General features: G+C 52.7%; 1 protein-coding gene across 1 annotated transcript in view; it reads right to left on the bottom strand.

Moving 5' to 3' along the window:
- Positions 1-925: 925 nt before the first annotated feature.
- Nkd1 (NKD inhibitor of WNT signaling pathway 1) overlaps positions 926-17,225 on the bottom strand; it is a 75,812-nt gene continuing 59,512 nt past the window's right edge. The window contains exons 5-10 of the mRNA XM_070011947.1: positions 12,500-12,606; positions 10,271-10,366; positions 7,272-7,419; positions 6,777-6,861; positions 5,627-5,754; positions 926-4,786 (exon numbers count right to left, since the gene is read on the bottom strand). Of these exons, the coding sequence (XP_069868048.1) occupies positions 4,200-4,786; positions 5,627-5,754; positions 6,777-6,861; positions 7,272-7,419; positions 10,271-10,366; positions 12,500-12,606 (1,151 nt within the window). The 3' untranslated portion in view covers positions 926-4,199. The remainder of the gene's footprint in view (positions 4,787-5,626; positions 5,755-6,776; positions 6,862-7,271; positions 7,420-10,270; positions 10,367-12,499; positions 12,607-17,225) is intronic.

Below are 17,225 nucleotides of genomic sequence, written 5' to 3' on the forward strand. Positions count from 1 at the left end.
GAGGACCTGTGGTGTATTCAGTCCCTAGAGTGGCAGGTCTCTGTATTCGACCTTCTGAGCCCAGTCCTGCTCATATCCAGAAAAAGGGGAATGCTGGGTCTGGGGAAGGTGGTTGTATCACAGGACTGGCCAAGGAGCAAGATTATCTCGGGGTCCTTGGAGGCCTGCATCCCCTGGGCATCTGCTGGGTGGTGGGGCAGCCTTTCTGTGTAGAGCTGAAGCTGAGGGCAATGGGTGAGCTTCACAACCCACTGACATGGAGTAGTACATTGATTCCTAGAGTACTGAATGGCTTCCAGGAGGAGATTTAGGCTGGTCCCCATTCTCCTCACACCTCTGTAGATGCCTTCTTTGGGATCCAGCAATGATTTGAGAGCTGAATGCTAAGAAAATGGGAGAAAGCCAAAGAACCTGCTCCTAGCTGGTCCCTTTGCCAAAAAGTTCAATTGGCATGGCTGGTATGTTGTATTCCAGCCCTGAGGACTTCTGGGGACCCACTCCCACGCTCCTGAGATGAGAACAGACCATGCTGCTCTAGGGACTGAACACACCACAGGTCCTTAGTGCCAGGAAGCAGCAGCAGGAGCCCACATCTCCCAGCGGACCAGCTCATGCCAAGCGCCCATGCACACACGCCTTCAAAGCCACAAGTCCTGACCGTAGCTCCCGGTAACTTCTCCAGGCCCCATAATACTCACAGGCTCTGAGGTCAGGGGCCAGGAAAGCAGCAGCTGTTCTTGGAGTTCAGATCTGTAAACAGGACTAAACTTCTCACCTCACCAGCCAGCAGGAAAACACACTCAAAACCTCAACAAGAAACATGGATGCTCCTAATGTGCTTTTCTTCTTTTTCCCACCCTCCCTTCCTTCCTTCCTTCCTTCCTTCCTTCCTTCCTTCCTTCCTTCCCTTCCTTCCTTCCTTCCTTCCTCCCTCCCTTCCTTTCTTCCTTGCTTCCTTCCTTCCTCTCAATTTGTAAGTAGTGATACATGTTTACTTTTTGAAGCCACTTATAATAACATCAAAATCAAAATCACACCTGCTTGAACTCCATTGTTCAGTGTTGACACTTCTGGTCACTGGAAGTGTGCGTAGACACCAAGACAAGCCCTGTACAAGGACCTTTAGGCTGTCACAGCCTAGGATGAGAGATGACCCATGAGCCTGATGGGAGGCCACAGTGCCTGGAAGCAGGCAAAAAGTTAAGCAGCTGTTGGGGGGCTGGGTGGGGAGCTCAGCGAGTCAGGGAAGTCTCCAAATATATTCAGTTGGAGAGAAAAGGGCCTAAGCACGACTGCTATGCTGCTTGAATAAAAATAAAACGGTGGGGTGGGAAGGGGATTAAGCAACAATTTCAGGGTTTTCTTTCTCAAAAATAGATCCGAAAGAAATAGTACAAAATGTCAGCATTTGTAAATGGTGAATGGAGGGCTTAGTGATCGCTCTGCAGTATTCTGTTTCAAACTTGGTGCCTAAATTAACCCAATGTAAACAAGGAGTTATTTTATATAAATGCATTTATTCCGAGAATGAAGGACAGATAACACCGGTAGTTTCCACTGAGGGGAAACTGAGGGACAGCAGGATGAAGCCAGGGACCCAGGACTGGAACCTGGGAAGCAGGGCACAGCGGGCTGTGCTCAGCACGCCCCACACTACGTGACTGGTCCCGGAAGACACCCAGAAGCTGGCATCATGCTGCTGGGGTAGGATGACAGGAAGTTTATTTCTTACTGTATGGATTTTCACACTATCTAATCTTACATGTGTACATGTTGCTGTATTTTGTAAATGATATATTTTTTTTTAAAAACTTGGGTAAATCCATTACCAAGAAATAAAAGAATCCTATCGGGGGGTAGGGCAGGAGGCAACACTTCCTGGCAGCAGGAGTTGGGGGTGTGTATGCTGAGGAGCTGCAGTCAAACCAGGGGCTCCAACTCCTGGTCAATGCTCATTGTGGCCCTCTGGTGCTGACTTCATCCCCTACTGAATAGATATGTGACCCCAGATGAGCCATGGTGATTGGTTGGGGGGGCGGGGAGTGGGTACCTGCCCAGCCAATCAGAACTGTTCAGTGGAATTTCCTCAGAATGCTAATAGCTAGAACCCTAACTTGGCTGGAGGTACAAGTCTGAGTCCTAAAAGGGAGGGCTAAGAATCAGCTCCGCTCAGCTTCACACCTGATTTTTGTCACCTCCAACAGCGCCATCTGCCTTCCTCTGGTTTGATTATAGCTACTTTGAGTTGGATCCTGACTGAACAGAAGAAAGCCACAATCCCAAGCAAGGGAAGTCCCAACCCAGTGGTTACACCCTTTTCATAGTGGCTAAGGGAATTCCATGGAAAATACTAGAACCCAGCCCTGCCACTTACTGTGTAGTCTCTGGGGAGTTACTAACCTCTTTGAGCGTTAGGACACTGGGCTTCCACTGCCTGCCCCCTGAAGGTCGCCGTGGCTGCTCATCAGGACTGAATAAAACTGACACAACTCACGCCCACAGCCTTCAGGAGGAGGAACTGCCTTCCAACCATGTTCAACCCCAATTCACATGGAGGCTATGGGAAGGGATTCTCAGCAAGAGAGCCATAGGAAGGAGATTTTAATTCATCTGGCTCTCAAGAGTGCCCATGGAGCCTGCACCCACACACTCTGGGGCTCCCTAGCCAGAGGTGCCTTCGGAGCACGTGGGAAAGAAGCCGAGGATGTGCGTTTCCTGGAGGCTTCACAGCTGGCTGCATCCCTGGAGTGAATGCTTCCTCAAACTCTTAGTCCCCTGTGTAAAAGATACTCCATGCTTCTCCCTCGCCCCTAATGGGGCTAGGGGGAGGGGAGTGGCACCCAGGACAGCCTGAGGATTCTGTGCTCTCTCAAAAGCTGTGCCCCACGCTGTCGGTAACCCCATGATTACACCTACTTAAATTACCTAGTCTGAGAGGGATCTGGATTTTGTAGGAATCCCAACTGATTAACAGTGGACCTTTCCCTGGTCTCCCCAGGTTCCGGCCAAACAAAGCTTAGCCCTGCTAAGAACACTGACCCTGGGATCCCCCTCTGGCCACTGTCCCCATCCTCCACCAATCTTCTGTACCCACAAAGGCCTCTTCCTAGTCTGTATCCCCTAAACCCTCCAGGAAAGACCACTACTCACAGGGTGGTGACTATGTGTACTTGACAGCCATCCAGCGCCCCAGGAGGCACACAGAGTCACATCTGGGCTCCAGAAGCAGCCAGAGAGCCTGACCACTGGTTTCTACGTGCCAGCAAAGATACCTGAGAACATATATTTCTAGAAAGATACAGAGACACAGTAGGTGGCATCTACCTCTAGATGCAGAAGACTGTTCAGAGAACCACAAAGGTGGGCACATATTCACAGCTGGTAAAACCTGAGGCTTCCACCCTCTCATCACAGCCAATACCACACAACCTTGGAAAACCATGCTTGTTTATGAGGTTGGTTCTTTCTAACGGTTTCCAAAATGAGAAGGCTGGTTTCAGAGACAGTCCTTAAACATGGGTGGGTTTTCCAGATGCAGAGAGGAGTGGGGGAGTGGAGGAGGGGGATGTTTCCAGGGAGCGCAGAACAGGAGAGATGGGGCTGGCTTGGGCCAGGATGTCATCCCACTGGATAGGTAGGGAAGGTAACGCCAGAAGAGATTCCTAAAGTTTTTAGGTTGGGACATAAAAACACAGTGGCAGGGAGGTGGTATGTTGGCAGTCCGCTGAAATCCCTTGTAGCACATTACAGTCAATTAAGGGCAAAATCAAACCAGAACAACACTACGAGGTAGCAGCTGTTTGTCCTCTGGAGATCTTGAGGGTCTCTGATGCCAGGCCAGGGAAGGCCCAGGCCAGAGACTGGCCCCGGGGCTCCCATGGCACTAGGGGAAGATGGGAAGATCCATGTAGACGCCACAGCTCAAGGGGCCCCCTAAAGATGCCTCTGCCATTTACAGGCCCCTTCTAAACCCAGAGTCACTTCTTGGGTGAGTTATGCATTCCCCACGACATATAAATAAAACGTTTTAGTTCTGTGTTTCCATATATCTTCTACATGAAGGCTAGCTAAATATTAGTGGAGTAACAATAATTATTAATAACAATAATCGTCATAATAACAATAATTAATAGAATAACAACGCCAGGGGATATGGGGAGGGTCCTTCATATGGCGGATGGGGCCCGGGGAGGGGGGCTCTAGGGCTGGTAGAAGTGGTGGTAATGGTGGTGATGTTCATGGTGATGGTGGTGTTCGTGTCTCTGGACTGCCTGCCCAGCCTGGCTTTCGTAAACCACCACGGCAGGCAGCTCTCGCGTGTGTTCCCGCCCCAGCACGGTACCTGTGGCCAGTGGTGCCTGCAGGCCCCGGCAGCCAGCCTGGCTCTCCTTGGCTCGGTGCTTGTGTTTCTTGTGCCCAAGAGGTGCCAGAACAGGAAGGAGGGTTGGGCTGGTGGCCAGGTGGGCAGTGGGGGACATTGCAGGGACAGAGGGTGCCAAGGGAGGCTTGCTTCTGGCTCCTCTGGCAGCATGGCCCACACCCATGCCTTTGCCCTGGGCTTTGGGGGACCTCACAAAGTGCTTGCTCCCGTCCTGGGTGCCACGGAGCCGCTGCTGGAGCTCTGAGACCTTGGCGAATGGGGTGTCAAGGAAGTGGAAAGAGCCCGGGTCTGTGCCTTGGGGCTTCCGATGGGGGACATGGATGGCTTCTGGCTCATGGGAGCGAGACCGGGTAGGGTTGGAGGTGCGAGGGGGCAGTTCTGACTTCTGGACCACTGAAGGGGAGCCTAGGAATCAATTCAACAACATTTAGTGAGCACCTACTGCGTGCTGGGCTTGCACCCCAGATCACCCTGCCTCCAGGCCACCAGGATGGATAAAAGCCACTGCCCCACTGCCCTGGGAAGAGCTGGGGCGAGGTGAGTCTTCAGAAAGAGTAGCTCTCATCTGGGAGGGAGCTGGGAAAGATTGACAGCAATGAATACTAATAACCAACGGATCAGAAGGCTGAGGAAGAGCTGTAAGCTTTCCGATGGAAATATAGAGAAATTAAATGCACCAAGAGAGAGGGAAAGGGGAGCTGGGTGAGTGAAATTAGCTTAACAAGAGGAGCAGTGTTTCCCCGGGTGAAATGACCAAGGGACATCCAAGCAAGGCTTGGACCTGGGCTGGGATGGACAGACAAGGAACCATGGTTTTCTTTGTGTTCTAAGCCCTTAGGCAATACTGGATTATGTTTAACTTTGTGCATGGATTACTTTCATTTTGATTTCAAACCCCAGCTCCTGGGGTTTGAACTCAGGGCCTCAAGCTCTTGCTTAGCTTTTCCTATCGAGAATGGCGCTCTATCACTTGAGCCATACCTCTACTTTTTAACTATATAATTGGAGATAAGAGTCTTGAATTTATCTGTCTGGGCTGGCTTTGTACTGTGATCCTCAGATCTCAGCCTCCTGAGAAGCAAGGATTACAGGCGTGAGCCATTGGCGCTCGGCTTGAAAATGTTCTTACAGTTGGCATCTTTGACTCCATAACAGCTCCCCCAGCCCAGGAGAACAGTGGCCACCACCCAGCCTGGCGCATCCAGACCTTGCCCACATTCGCCTCCTGCAGTGGGAGCCTCTTACCTGGCCCAAACTGAGACGTGTAGTTTTCTATCCCGGCGAGGTCTAAGTAGTGATTTCTCCTCTCAATGTTCTCGTCTACGCAATGGTGGTAGCAAGCTGACTGCTCCAGGCGGCTGTCACCCTGGAACCTGCGGTGGGGGACAGAAGTGAGTGGGTACCACAACCTGGACAAATGCCCACACCCCTCTTCATCTGGGGAGGAGTCAAGGGAGCAGACATCTCTAGTCAGTGCACTGATTTCTCTGTGTTCAGAAGGGTGGTCAGGGACTTCACACCAAACCGGCGCAAAGCAAATGTCAGGCTGTTAAAATCAGAAAGTGTTCCCAGTTCAGGCTTTGAATCACACATGCCATGCCCACTTGCAGGCACCCAGCTGACCTAGGCCTGGTTCTCCAAGGGCTGTGGGTAGGCCCAACTGTTAGCATTCAGGCTGGCGGCTCCACGACCTGCCCCAGAACCCAGTCTAGGCTCTCCAAGGAGAAGGTACTGCAACAGCCATTCTTTTGCCCCACAAAGGATGCTGACCGCCCACCTCCCTCCTCTGCAGGACCTCTGCAGTCTGCTCCCATCTCCGGTCATTCTCTCCACACAGCTCCAGCCCCCTGGACATCTCTGACCCTAGCCCTCTGTGTGCTCACATGGCACCCCGGCTTGGCCTGTCTCCTCTTCTCCTTACATGGGGCAGACCCTACCCCACCCGTGCTGTTGACCCACCAGGTGTGACTAGATCTGCACATCAGCGGTGCCACAATTCTGAAGCTCAAACGCCTGAAAATACAGGTTCCTCTTAACTGCTGGGCGGCCAGGCACCCCACAGGGAGGAGGTGTTGAATCTTTGTCTCACTGGGTTTCAGTGAGCATACATCCTCCCAAGGCACCATCGTGGTAGGTCCTAGAATACTGCCTGAACCCCACCAACAGTGCACGGGGAAACATGCCAGGGATACCCCACAGAATCCAAATCACATTGGTGATACGGGTTTTAGCATGACAAGATGAGGGCTACAGCTCATTATTTGTGAATCTGTGTAGTGAGACCACTGCCCCCCTACAGAGAGCCCCTTTGGAATCCTTCAGATGCAGGCACCCAGCTGGTGCTTAATACATGCTCACAGGTCCCAGGCTGGCCCTCTGCCTGTGCCCACTGTACCTGAGGGGGGCTCGATGCTTCTTCTCCCAGCTGCGCAGCTCCTCAGCAGGCTTAGTCTCTGCTCGGGGCCTCGTGCCCTGCACGTCTGAAGCACAGGGGATGACCGTGAGCTGCCTGCTCCTGGCCCTGCCAGGGTCTGCCCAGGTGTGCAGCCCTTGAAACATGCCCATGGAAGCTCTGCTCTGGCTCTGTAGGACAGTCCCCTGGCTAAGGCTAAGTAGAGGGTGCACTAAACTAGGAACAGTTGGGGGACAGTCTACAAATGCTGACTAAAGCATGCTGGGGACAAAGCGTCTCCTCCCTGAGACTCTGTAGCTTGGCTCCTCGCACTAGCCCGCCTCCCCGCAGCTGCTCATCACGCCATCTCCCACCTTTACATCCCTTTGTGGGTTTCCACCTGTGTTGCTTCCTTCCTTCTCTTACCCCCCTATTCCTTTGCTGCTCCTCCAGGACCTGCCAAACAAAGCCCCACGTGGGCACAAAGCAGCTCCTCACCAGCATGGTTGAGAAGGACACTCCTCTTGCTCTGGCTCCCATCGGGGGCCACAGTCAGCTTCACCCGCAGGGTCTTGCTGGATGTTGGGGAGTGGTTCATGGAGGAGTCGACCACCTCATAGATGGTGTGCAGCAAGCTGGTGATGTCCTGGGTGGGAGGAAGCAGGTGCCTGCATGGGCCTCAGCTCAAAGCATCGCTAACACAGCAACAAGGCGTTGGGCTGCCTATGCACTGCTGAACCCGTGGCAGATGCAAGGCTGGGGAAGCAAGGGGCCAGGTGGCAGAAGGAGGAAACGGCGGAAGAAAACCTCAAGAGTGGGTTGTAGCTACAAACCACTTAAGCTCAGGGGTACCAGGACCCTCTTAGGGATGGAGCCCACGCCAGGCAGCCTCATCCACAGCTGAGGGCACAAACAACTCTCATCTATCACTGGTGTCCCAGGATGCCCACACCCCCACGCTTTCAGCTTGTCCTGCGAGGGCAGTGCTAGCCCTCACTCCACAGAAAGCACCGGCCAGGAAAGCAGCAGAGAGGACTTAGAGGTGAGCCCGGGGAATATTGGGGTGGAGGTGGCAGCAGCATCTACTCAGGTCTGATGAGCACTTTGAGAAGGAAACAGACAGCGGATATGTGACTGTTGTGAACTGAGTTATGCCCCTGGCCCCATTCCTTTATCGAAGTCTGAATCCCCAACACCCCCCTGTGGTTGGAGTGAGAGGTGATGATGGCCGAATGTGCTCATGGAGGTGAGGTTCTAACCGATAGACTTGGGGTCCTGATAGGAAGAGGGGCTACTGGGGACACAATCTGGCAGCAAGTTGTGTCTCTAGGTTCTCTCTCATCACAAAAGGATGTAGGGAGAAGGCCATTTGGGAGGAAAGGCTTCCCAGGACCCAAATGGGCCAGTGCCTTGATCCCTCTGTCCAGCCTCCAAGCTGGACACTTCCACTTCGGTGGAGGTCCCCCGCCTGGGCTCCTCAGTCATGGTAGCCTACATTGACTGAGACTGTCTTGAGGAAGAAACTGAGCAAAATCACATCTGTGCTTGAGAGTTTGTTTGGAGGTTCTAGCTGCTTGTACATCCTTGGCTGAAGACGGGGCCTCCTCTATCAGGGATGGTCGTCCTCTTCTGCCAAGCATGCTGCTTCAGGGGCAGGGGGGAGGGTAAACATGGAGCAGTGAGGAAGGGGACACCCTCCTGGCCAGCCAAGTCAGCTAAATCAACCCTGGCAATCAATGGGGTGACAGATGTCATATGCAGATTGCCTCACATCCTACATCTGTTCTTTGGGCCTCAGTTACCCTCTAAACCAAAACACCAGGGTCTCTAATCTGGCTTCTGACTGGGACTGGAAGTCCTCCCTTGGTTCTGGGTATCTGCTGAAGTCATTTGTCTGAGGGGCAGCTTTTTGCTTTAAATAATACTGGAAACTTCTGGAATGTATTTTCTGTGTGCAACAGACCCCACAGTCCCATCTGTCCAGCGATTCTTCATGAACCCAGAACTTGTATGTCCTTCACCTCCCTGCAGCACAGGAAACAGAGGGGATCTCCATGCTGCCATGGGGTGAGCATGGAGGGTCCACGGGGACCCATGGAGGAGTGAGTGGGAGGCAGTCAATCGGCTCAGCTGACATGCCCTTATTTGCAGGCTGAGGATCATTTCTGAGAAGCCCCAAACCCCAAACCATCTGTGAATCTTCAGTCACTGATACTGATATCAATAACTTAAGAAAAAAATTGTCACTTGTAGAGCTTGAACTCAGTGTCCTGGGCACTGTCCCTGAGCTCTTTTGCTCAAGGCTAGCAGTCTACCACTTTGAGCCACAGCTCCACAACTGGTTTTTGAGTAGTTAGTCCAGGCTGGCTTTGAACTGTGATCCTCAGATCTCAGACTCCTGAGTAGCCTGGCTTCAATGAGTAACCTTTAACAGACCCCTGGAAGAACAGACCAGACAAGGTGGGGGCTGGATTCCGACTGTGGAGACCAAGTTTGAATGTCAGGCTTCCATGGCTACTTCTGGCTTACCTGGCCATCTCAGCTTTAATGAGGCCTGCAGAGAAAATTTCTGCTCCCTCCCTCCCTTCTATAGAGCTCCTCCACATGGCACAATGCCCATTTCTTGGGAAGCCAGAGGGAGCATCGTGGACAGATGGAGGTCTATTGACAGCCATCTTACAAGCATCATCATAGGCCTCACAGGGCCTGGGGGCATGCTTTGTGATCACAGCAGGTCTACCAGGAGTAGCTAATACTAGCTACTCAGAGGGTTGAGATCTGAGTAGCACAGTTCAATGCCAGCCTATGTAAGAAAGTCCATGGGACTCTTCAACTAACCACCATAATGCCAGGAGTGGAGCTGTGGTTCAAATGGTGGAGTACCAGCCTTGAATGAAAAAACCAACAGACAGCACCCAGATCCTGAGTTCAAGTCCAAGTACTAGCACACACACACATACACACACACACACACACTCTCTCTCTCTCTCTCTCTCTCTCTCTCTCTCTCTCTCTCTCTCTCTCTCTCTCTCTCTCTCTCTCTCTCTCTCTCTCTCTCTCTCTCTCTCCAAGGGCAATAGCAATGAGGCTTCAGCCAATGGCAGGAGCCCTGTGGCCTTGGATACCCACCCCCACCCCAAAGCTCTGCTCCAGCATAGAGGGGTAAAGTGGCTTGGGGTGGCTCAGCCCCACCCTTAGAGATTCAGGACCACAGAGAAAGGAGCTTGGCAGGTTCTGGAGTGGCCTGTGTTCTATACCTGTTCCCTTCCATCTAGAGCACTGCCCAGTCTAAGTGTCAGGAAGCAGGCTGCCCCTTCCTCTCTGTTACCTCCCCCTTCCCGTGGCTCCACGGTCCCCACTTCACACCCTCCCCCCAAGCCCTGCCACTCCCAGGCCTGAGGCAGGGGAAAGACAGCAGAGACTAGGGGCTGGATCAGGCCCCTGTGCCTAGGGCCTGAGGGCCCAGCAATTGTCAGGAGGCAGAGCCAGACACTCACCTCCCGAGTGACCTTGCCATTGTTGTCGAAGTCATACAGGGTGAAGGTCCATTCCTGCCGGCTGTCCTCCTCCACAGACACATCACACTGTAGCTCCTGGACACAGACAGGAGGGCTGGTCACTTATCGGCTGGAACAGTGGCTGAAGGGTGATGCATGAGCCCACCAGCCAGGCCTGCCACAGGGGCAGACAGCCCCTGTTCTCCCCAATACCAGGGAAGAAGGAGCAGAGGACTATGCAGGGACAGAGGACCTGGGTGGGGGTGGGCAGCAATCTCCAATCTTCAAAGACAAAGAAACACAAGAAAAAAGCAAAACCTGAACCCAGGGCTAGAAGCTGCTGGGAGGCAACAGGGAAGTGACATGGATGGCCCGGGAAGGCCCCTGGGGTCAGCTACCTGAAGCAGGTAGCAACAGAATACAGGCATTCATGGCTAAGATTCCAGGGTTTGCCCAAATTAATGGCTCCCACTTAAGTCTTCCACAGCTGTGGGAGTCCGGGCAGATTGCTCTTTCTTGATGCCTCAGTTTTCCCTCATATAAATGATGAGAAATGACTATTCACCCTGTTGCTGGGGAAATGAAATATCCTGCTCCATAGCCCTTGGCTCCTCAAAGTTCCTGCAGCTGGGGTGAACATCCCCACCCCCTACTTATCCACACAACACATCTGAACACATACTTAGGGTATTGTCACAGAATAAAGCTCCTGCTGCCCATGAGCCCCATATGGACACCCTTCACTGGCTTCCTGCCATGGTCCCAATACACAGCGCACACCCCACCCTTGTCTAAGAGGAAGTGGGAGGAGTGATAGTTATTATACCATGTGCCTGGCACCTGGCTAGTGATACTGGCTGTTACTGTCTGCTGTAATTGTTAACCCAGGAAGTTCATTATCATTATTCACAGAGATCCTGGGGTCCACCTCTGGCAGTCTGAACTGTGAGGTGGCAAGCTCCATCACCAGAGGCCTGGACACAAAGGCCAGCTGAGTATTAAAGACAATTCTAGAGAAGGCTGTTTGGGAGACACTAGTTCTACTCAAGGCCTTTGAGGCCATAAGAGTCTATGAACCTAACAACAGGAGTCCCAGGTCATTCTGTCCTTTCTTGTCTCACTCTGCCTATCCTCCTGCTACAAAGCAGCCAGCACCGGAGCTTGTCATCTCTACCACAGGCTCAGGCCCCAGGAGAGGGCAAGATCTGGAGGAGTATGCCCAAGCCAGCCAGCATGGGGCCACTGCGAGTGAAACCAGTTCCTTTGTAGCTCTGGGTGGGCACAGGTGAGTTCAAAGTCAGCGCGTGCTCAGCTGTGACATGCCTGCCTAGCTGCCGCTAGCCAAGGACTCCTCTGCCCTCCAGAAAGTGCTTCCCATGGCATCATACAACCCATGCATTCATGCCTACATGCGTATATGCAACATACATATACCCTGCATCTCACAAATATACATCACACACATGCGTGCACCACACACCTACCTGCAAGTAGTGTACCTATACACATGCATTGCACACAGACAACAACTCGTATGTTCAGCACACTCCTATATGTGTGTATCGCACACGTGCATGCATCAGGCAAAGAGACAATGCGTTACACATACATACGCAGTGGTGACCTTTCTGACCCTACCTGTCTTGTGTAGGTCTCCTTGCCCCACCCCCACCCCGGGAGGCTGCAATGAGCTTGATTCCCTCCCACAAGGTGTGCGGGCATTACACCTGCACCTCAGGCCTTTGCTCCTGCTGGTCCCTCTGTGTGAAGCGCCCTTCAGACCCCCTTGGCTCCCCACTTCTCGCTCTTGCACTCAGGGGTTCAGTGCTCAGAGTTCAGCTCGGGGGACCTGCCCAGAGCCCTCTGCCTCACCTCACCCACCCTATCAGCAATGCCACAGATCAGCTTTGGGAAACTGAGGCCAAGGAGGGAACAGCTACTGTTGGGCCAGAGTCCTGTCTCCCTGCACCCAACGCCAGACACTCCCCATCCTGGGCTCCTACCCAGAACCCAGCCCGATGCCCTGGCTACCACTTCACAGAGAGGCCAGGACTGAGCTGAGAGGGGCAGTACTAAGCCCTGGGGAATGGTGGGGGGGAGGGAGAGAGGCAGAAGCGATCTCCCACCGAGGCTAGGGGATGTGAGGGGCCTCCATGCCTGGCTCTGTGCCACCATGACGGGAAATGCAGCTTGTCTCCCCAGAGCCCAACATGAGGCGAGGACACTTACTTCAAATTTCAGCTGCTTCTTGGAGGCTGGGCACGTTTCACTCCCTCTCTCCATCCTCTTCTCATCTCCACTGCCCGGGCCGTCAGTCTTCTCAGGTGGCAGGGCCACTGTGGGGCAGGTGGATGGGAAAGTGAAGGGGGATGGAGGTGTGGAGTGGCTATGACATGTACGCCAGCGTGCTGGGCCCTGGCTGCCCTGCTCTGCCCATGGATGGGTCTGACTCTCTGGCCCTGGCAATGCCAGGCCACCCGGGGAGCCTCACACAGGGCATCACACTGGCCGCAGGTTTCCCCCATGGGTCTCTCTGACCCCCATTCATCCCTAATCTGCAGCACGCACAAGCAGCCTGTGCCTTCTGTGCACACAGAGGGGCACAATCAGTGTTGGGCAACAGAGGAGATTCTGAAGCTCAGAGACCATGGCTATTTTCTGCACAGTTCCATGGTTTTCTCTACATTTCAGCCTCCTCAAAATTATCACCCACCTGAGTCAATGTGAGGTACATTACTCTGTGTGTGTGTGTGTGTGTGTGTGTGTGTGTGTGTGTGTGTGTGTGTGTGTGTGTGTGTGTGTGTGTGTGTACGGGGAGGGGGGGATGACAGGAACTGAACTCAGCTGGGTTAATGAAAGGAATCAATGTGTATCAACACACACACATATTTCACACACACACATGTGCATGCATGCACATCTGCGTGCACACTTGCCCACCTGGACCTTGAAATTGGCCTCTTCTCACCAGGGTCCTCCTTGTCCCTTTGCCAAAGGCCACAGCTCTTCATGTCCCCCAGTTGCAGAGAGGGGATGTAAAATCTGACCTACTAATGCTACCTCCTTGCTGTGGGTACCGCCAACAAGTGCCAGGAGGGGAACTGTGGGCAGCACTTCATCCCAGAGCCAGGCCCTAAGGTTCCATCAAGGTTCCATCAAGTCTTGGCCCTGCCCACAAGCCTCTTCTGGCCCTTTCTGTCAGTTTTGAGTATCTCATAGGGGTGTCACACTTCTGGGACTACTTCCTGGAATATACATACTTTTGTCTCTTCCCTCATTAAATGTCCTCCAGAACCCTAGGGCAGTGATTTTGCTGTTCTGTTTTGCAGGTACACAAAAAGTGGTAGGACAGCACTGGTGGCTCACACCTGTAATCCTAGCTACTTAGGAGGACTGAGATCTGAGGACTGAAGTTTAAAGCCAGCCCTGGCAGAAAAGTCTGTGAGACTCTTACCTGCAGTAAACTACTGAGAAAGCCTGAAGTGGAGCCTGTGGCTCAAGTAGTAGAGCACCAGTCTTGAACACAAAAACTCAGGGACAGCACCCATGCCCTGAGTTCAAGCTCTAGAACTGGCACCAGAAAAAGGAGTATGGATTTCTACTCTAGGAACCTTCCCCATCCATCTTGACCAGGGGGTGACCAGGCTGCAGAGGGCCCCACAAGGAAGAGATTTCCCCACTACACAGGAAGATGTGGTTGGGATTCCTTGATATGTCAGTTCCTGGTAAAATGAGGTACATGCCAGGACCCTAGGAGGGAGTGTGGGGACCTCCCCAAAAGGTGGGACCAGCCCCTCTTCGTCCATTCACCCATTCCTGTCCTGGGGTGGAGCCCTTCCTGGAAGTTGGCTATAGCTCTCCTTTTGGCACCCCTGGAAACCTGGGGTCCCCATGTGTGTATAGAGATGGTGCTGGCATTGTGCCAGGCCTCCTCAGTGCTAAGTACTTGCTGTTCATAGATTGCCCTCACTGGGAGAAGGTTTACCAACCCCATTTTCCAGATGGAAGCTGTAGGTTTCTGAAACCCACAGCAGCAACTGCCTGATCTGGCACACAGCTCCATCATGGCTCCCCTCTGGGCCAAACCTGGGAACCTCTTTCCTAACACAGTAGGCCCACACAGCAGGGAGACAGCACCCTAGAGCCATCAGGAGTGCCAGAGGTCCTGTGGTCTCAGTTATGGCCCAGCTCCTCCACGGAGGAAAATGAACAATGCACTCCCCCACTCCCTGCAGAAGGGTGCAGGGGCTCACCCTCACTGCAGACACAAGTCCTATCCCTGATCCTCCAAAGCCAACCATCTGCTCCACTCCAGGGCACCTCAGCCCCGGGGACCAAAAGAGCAACTAGGCAAACACCTAAGAACCATCAAGCAGAGTAGCTGCCCTGTCCTGAATCCACCTGGTATCTTCTGGGCACAGCTGCCTTGCACATGGCATGTGGTCCTCCTGTTACCCCACAAGCCAGAATCTGGGTTCTCCTGGGCTCTCCAGGTCTGTCCTCAGTTCTAGAAGCTTCCAGCATCTCCAGCAGGCACAGCTGAGCAGAACAGGAGTACCCCAACTGACGGGGCACTGGAAATCCTGTCATTCTGACTCTGCCCCTGGCTGGTCCCAGTAGCCTTGGACAAGGCACCGGCTGCCTCTAGACCTGTCCTCCCCTCTGTAAGATGGGGCCACAATGGCGTGTCCCTCCCAGGGCTGCTGGTTCCCACACTAACATTGTGGGGACAGGAAGGCCAGGAGAAAGCAACAAGGGAAGAAGTGCTCACTGAACACAGTAATAAATGCTGGCTGAGCCAGGGTCCCCGCTGGCATTCCAGATCCAAATGACCCTCTAGTCACTAGTGCCCCTTGAAGAAGGGGCACCACTGAGGCGGAGGCTGCAACATCTGTTGGAGGAGAAGAGGAAAAAGGAAAACAAAGCCTAGTTCCCCCTTCAAAGCTGCTTCCTGCTGCCCCCCTGCAGAGGTCCTGCTGGAGAGGCCAGCCATCAGGGCTCATCGAAACCCAGATGCAAGTTCAAAGGAAAGTTATCCGACAAGCACCTTCAGGTTCAATTGCCTTTCATGTTCCACTTGATAAACCCCAAGATAAGGACCCTCTGTGCCTGTTCTTGAGGCTGTGGAGCACCCTGATGCCACTGGGCCGGCAGCCCGCTGCCCTCGAGTCCTCTCCTGTCCCCTCCTTTCTTGACATCTCCAGCCTCATGGGTTTTCCCCAAAGACCAGCATGACCAGGACTGTCCTCTCCACAGGTGTCTTTATCCATCCCAGACAAGAACACCACCCAGCCACAGGGCAGCGGTGCTCAGTGAAGCCACCAGCACCCTCCCGGCCTGAGTTAGACACAAATGGGCAGGAAGACTGATCCAGCCTGGGACATTAGGGGACATGGGTGAGGACCCAAGGAACCTTTCACCCTCTGATCCAGGGCAAAAAGATATCAGAGAACTAACCAAAAGCCGTACAGACCCAAGACCAGAGTCAGAACTGGGACTCAGGTACCCACCCACCATCTGCAGCTCATGGGCAGGCAGCATGAGGCAGACGGTGAGCCTAAAGGTCATTGAGCCTATTTTTGGTTTTGTTTTGCCCATACTGGGGCTTGAACTCAGGTCTAATGCTCTTGCTTTTTCTTTTTTCCATTCATGGCTGGTGCTCTACCACTTGAGTCATGCCTCTATTCCTGCATTTTGCTGCTCAATTTGAGATAGTCTTGCAGACTTTTCTGCCTGGGCTGGATTCAAACCTTAATGTCTTGAACTCAGCCTCCTGAGTATCAAGAATTACCAGTGCCTGGCTCAGAAAGACGCAGGTTGAGCCAGGCCTCAATCAGTGTCCAGGTCCATTCTCTACTTTTCATCCACACTTCCAGCCAAACCCTGGGAGTGACAGGCTTTTGAACACTCCAAAAATGTTGTACTTGAAGGCAGACTGCCTGCAAAAGGGCCTACCAATGAGAATGAAGAAAGAAAAATAAGGAATAGATGGACAGAGGATGCAGGCAACCATCTTCCATTTCCATGGTAAGCCTAGATGATATGCAGAAACCACGAGGAAACTAGACCCTAGAAATTGGCTTGGCCTACAGCTTGGTTTTGTAAATAAAGTTTTATTGGAGCACACTCATGCATATGTACTTTTTCTCTGCCTGCTTTCTCTTCCCAATAGCAGAGCTGAGTTTCACAAGAGACTGTATAGCCTACAAAGCTGAAGATAAGCACTATGTGCCTTTTCTAAAGTTTGTGGGTCACTACTTTAGGTGACTGCAGACCCCCACCCCCACCATGATACATACTTGATGAGCAAGGTGCAGAGTGGAGTTCACCTAAGACTTATTTGACTGGAAACCTTTGTGCAGTATACAACCTGCCCAACTAGACACAACAGCCATAGAAGAAGGAAGATGTTAACTTTGCTTCCTTAAAACTGAGTCTGGGGGCTGTTAGGGAAGCTTTTGCCGGTTGGAAGCTGCTCCCTGTCCCTCCTTACATCATGGCCAGAGCCACAAGGAGTCTGGCTCAGTATTCACCAAAGACGTTCTCAACCTGGCTGCTCTCCACCCCCAGCAACTGCCAGATTAAATGCGTTACTTGACCATCTTCACCCGGCTCCCTTTGATGTTCCCTTCTCAAGCTTCAAAATACCTTTTGGAGGGAGATCAGACAGCATTAAACAGAATTACTAATTAATTAAGCAAAGTTAAATTTTAAACACTGTTTGTTGTGTTAGCCAAAAGCCTGAACAGAACAGACTTTTTTCTTCCACTGAGATCAAAGACAGCCTCTTCCCTCTCCCTCCTCCAGTTTAGAAAAAAGGGAAAGAGGAGGAGAGAGAAAGCAGAGGCTGAAGGGTGGCAAGCGAGAGCAGGGTACAGGTTCCACCCTCCCGTGGCCAATGGGGACCCGCTGGGGAGAGCACCGTCACTTTCGGGGGACTGTTTACTCTGGCAGA

This window comes from Dipodomys merriami, unplaced genomic scaffold (assembly GCF_024711535.1).
Source record: "Dipodomys merriami isolate MVZ:Mamm:240054 unplaced genomic scaffold, mDipMer1.0.p SCAF_85, whole genome shotgun sequence".
In the NCBI taxonomy this organism is placed as follows: Eukaryota; Metazoa; Chordata; class Mammalia; order Rodentia; family Heteromyidae; genus Dipodomys; species Dipodomys merriami.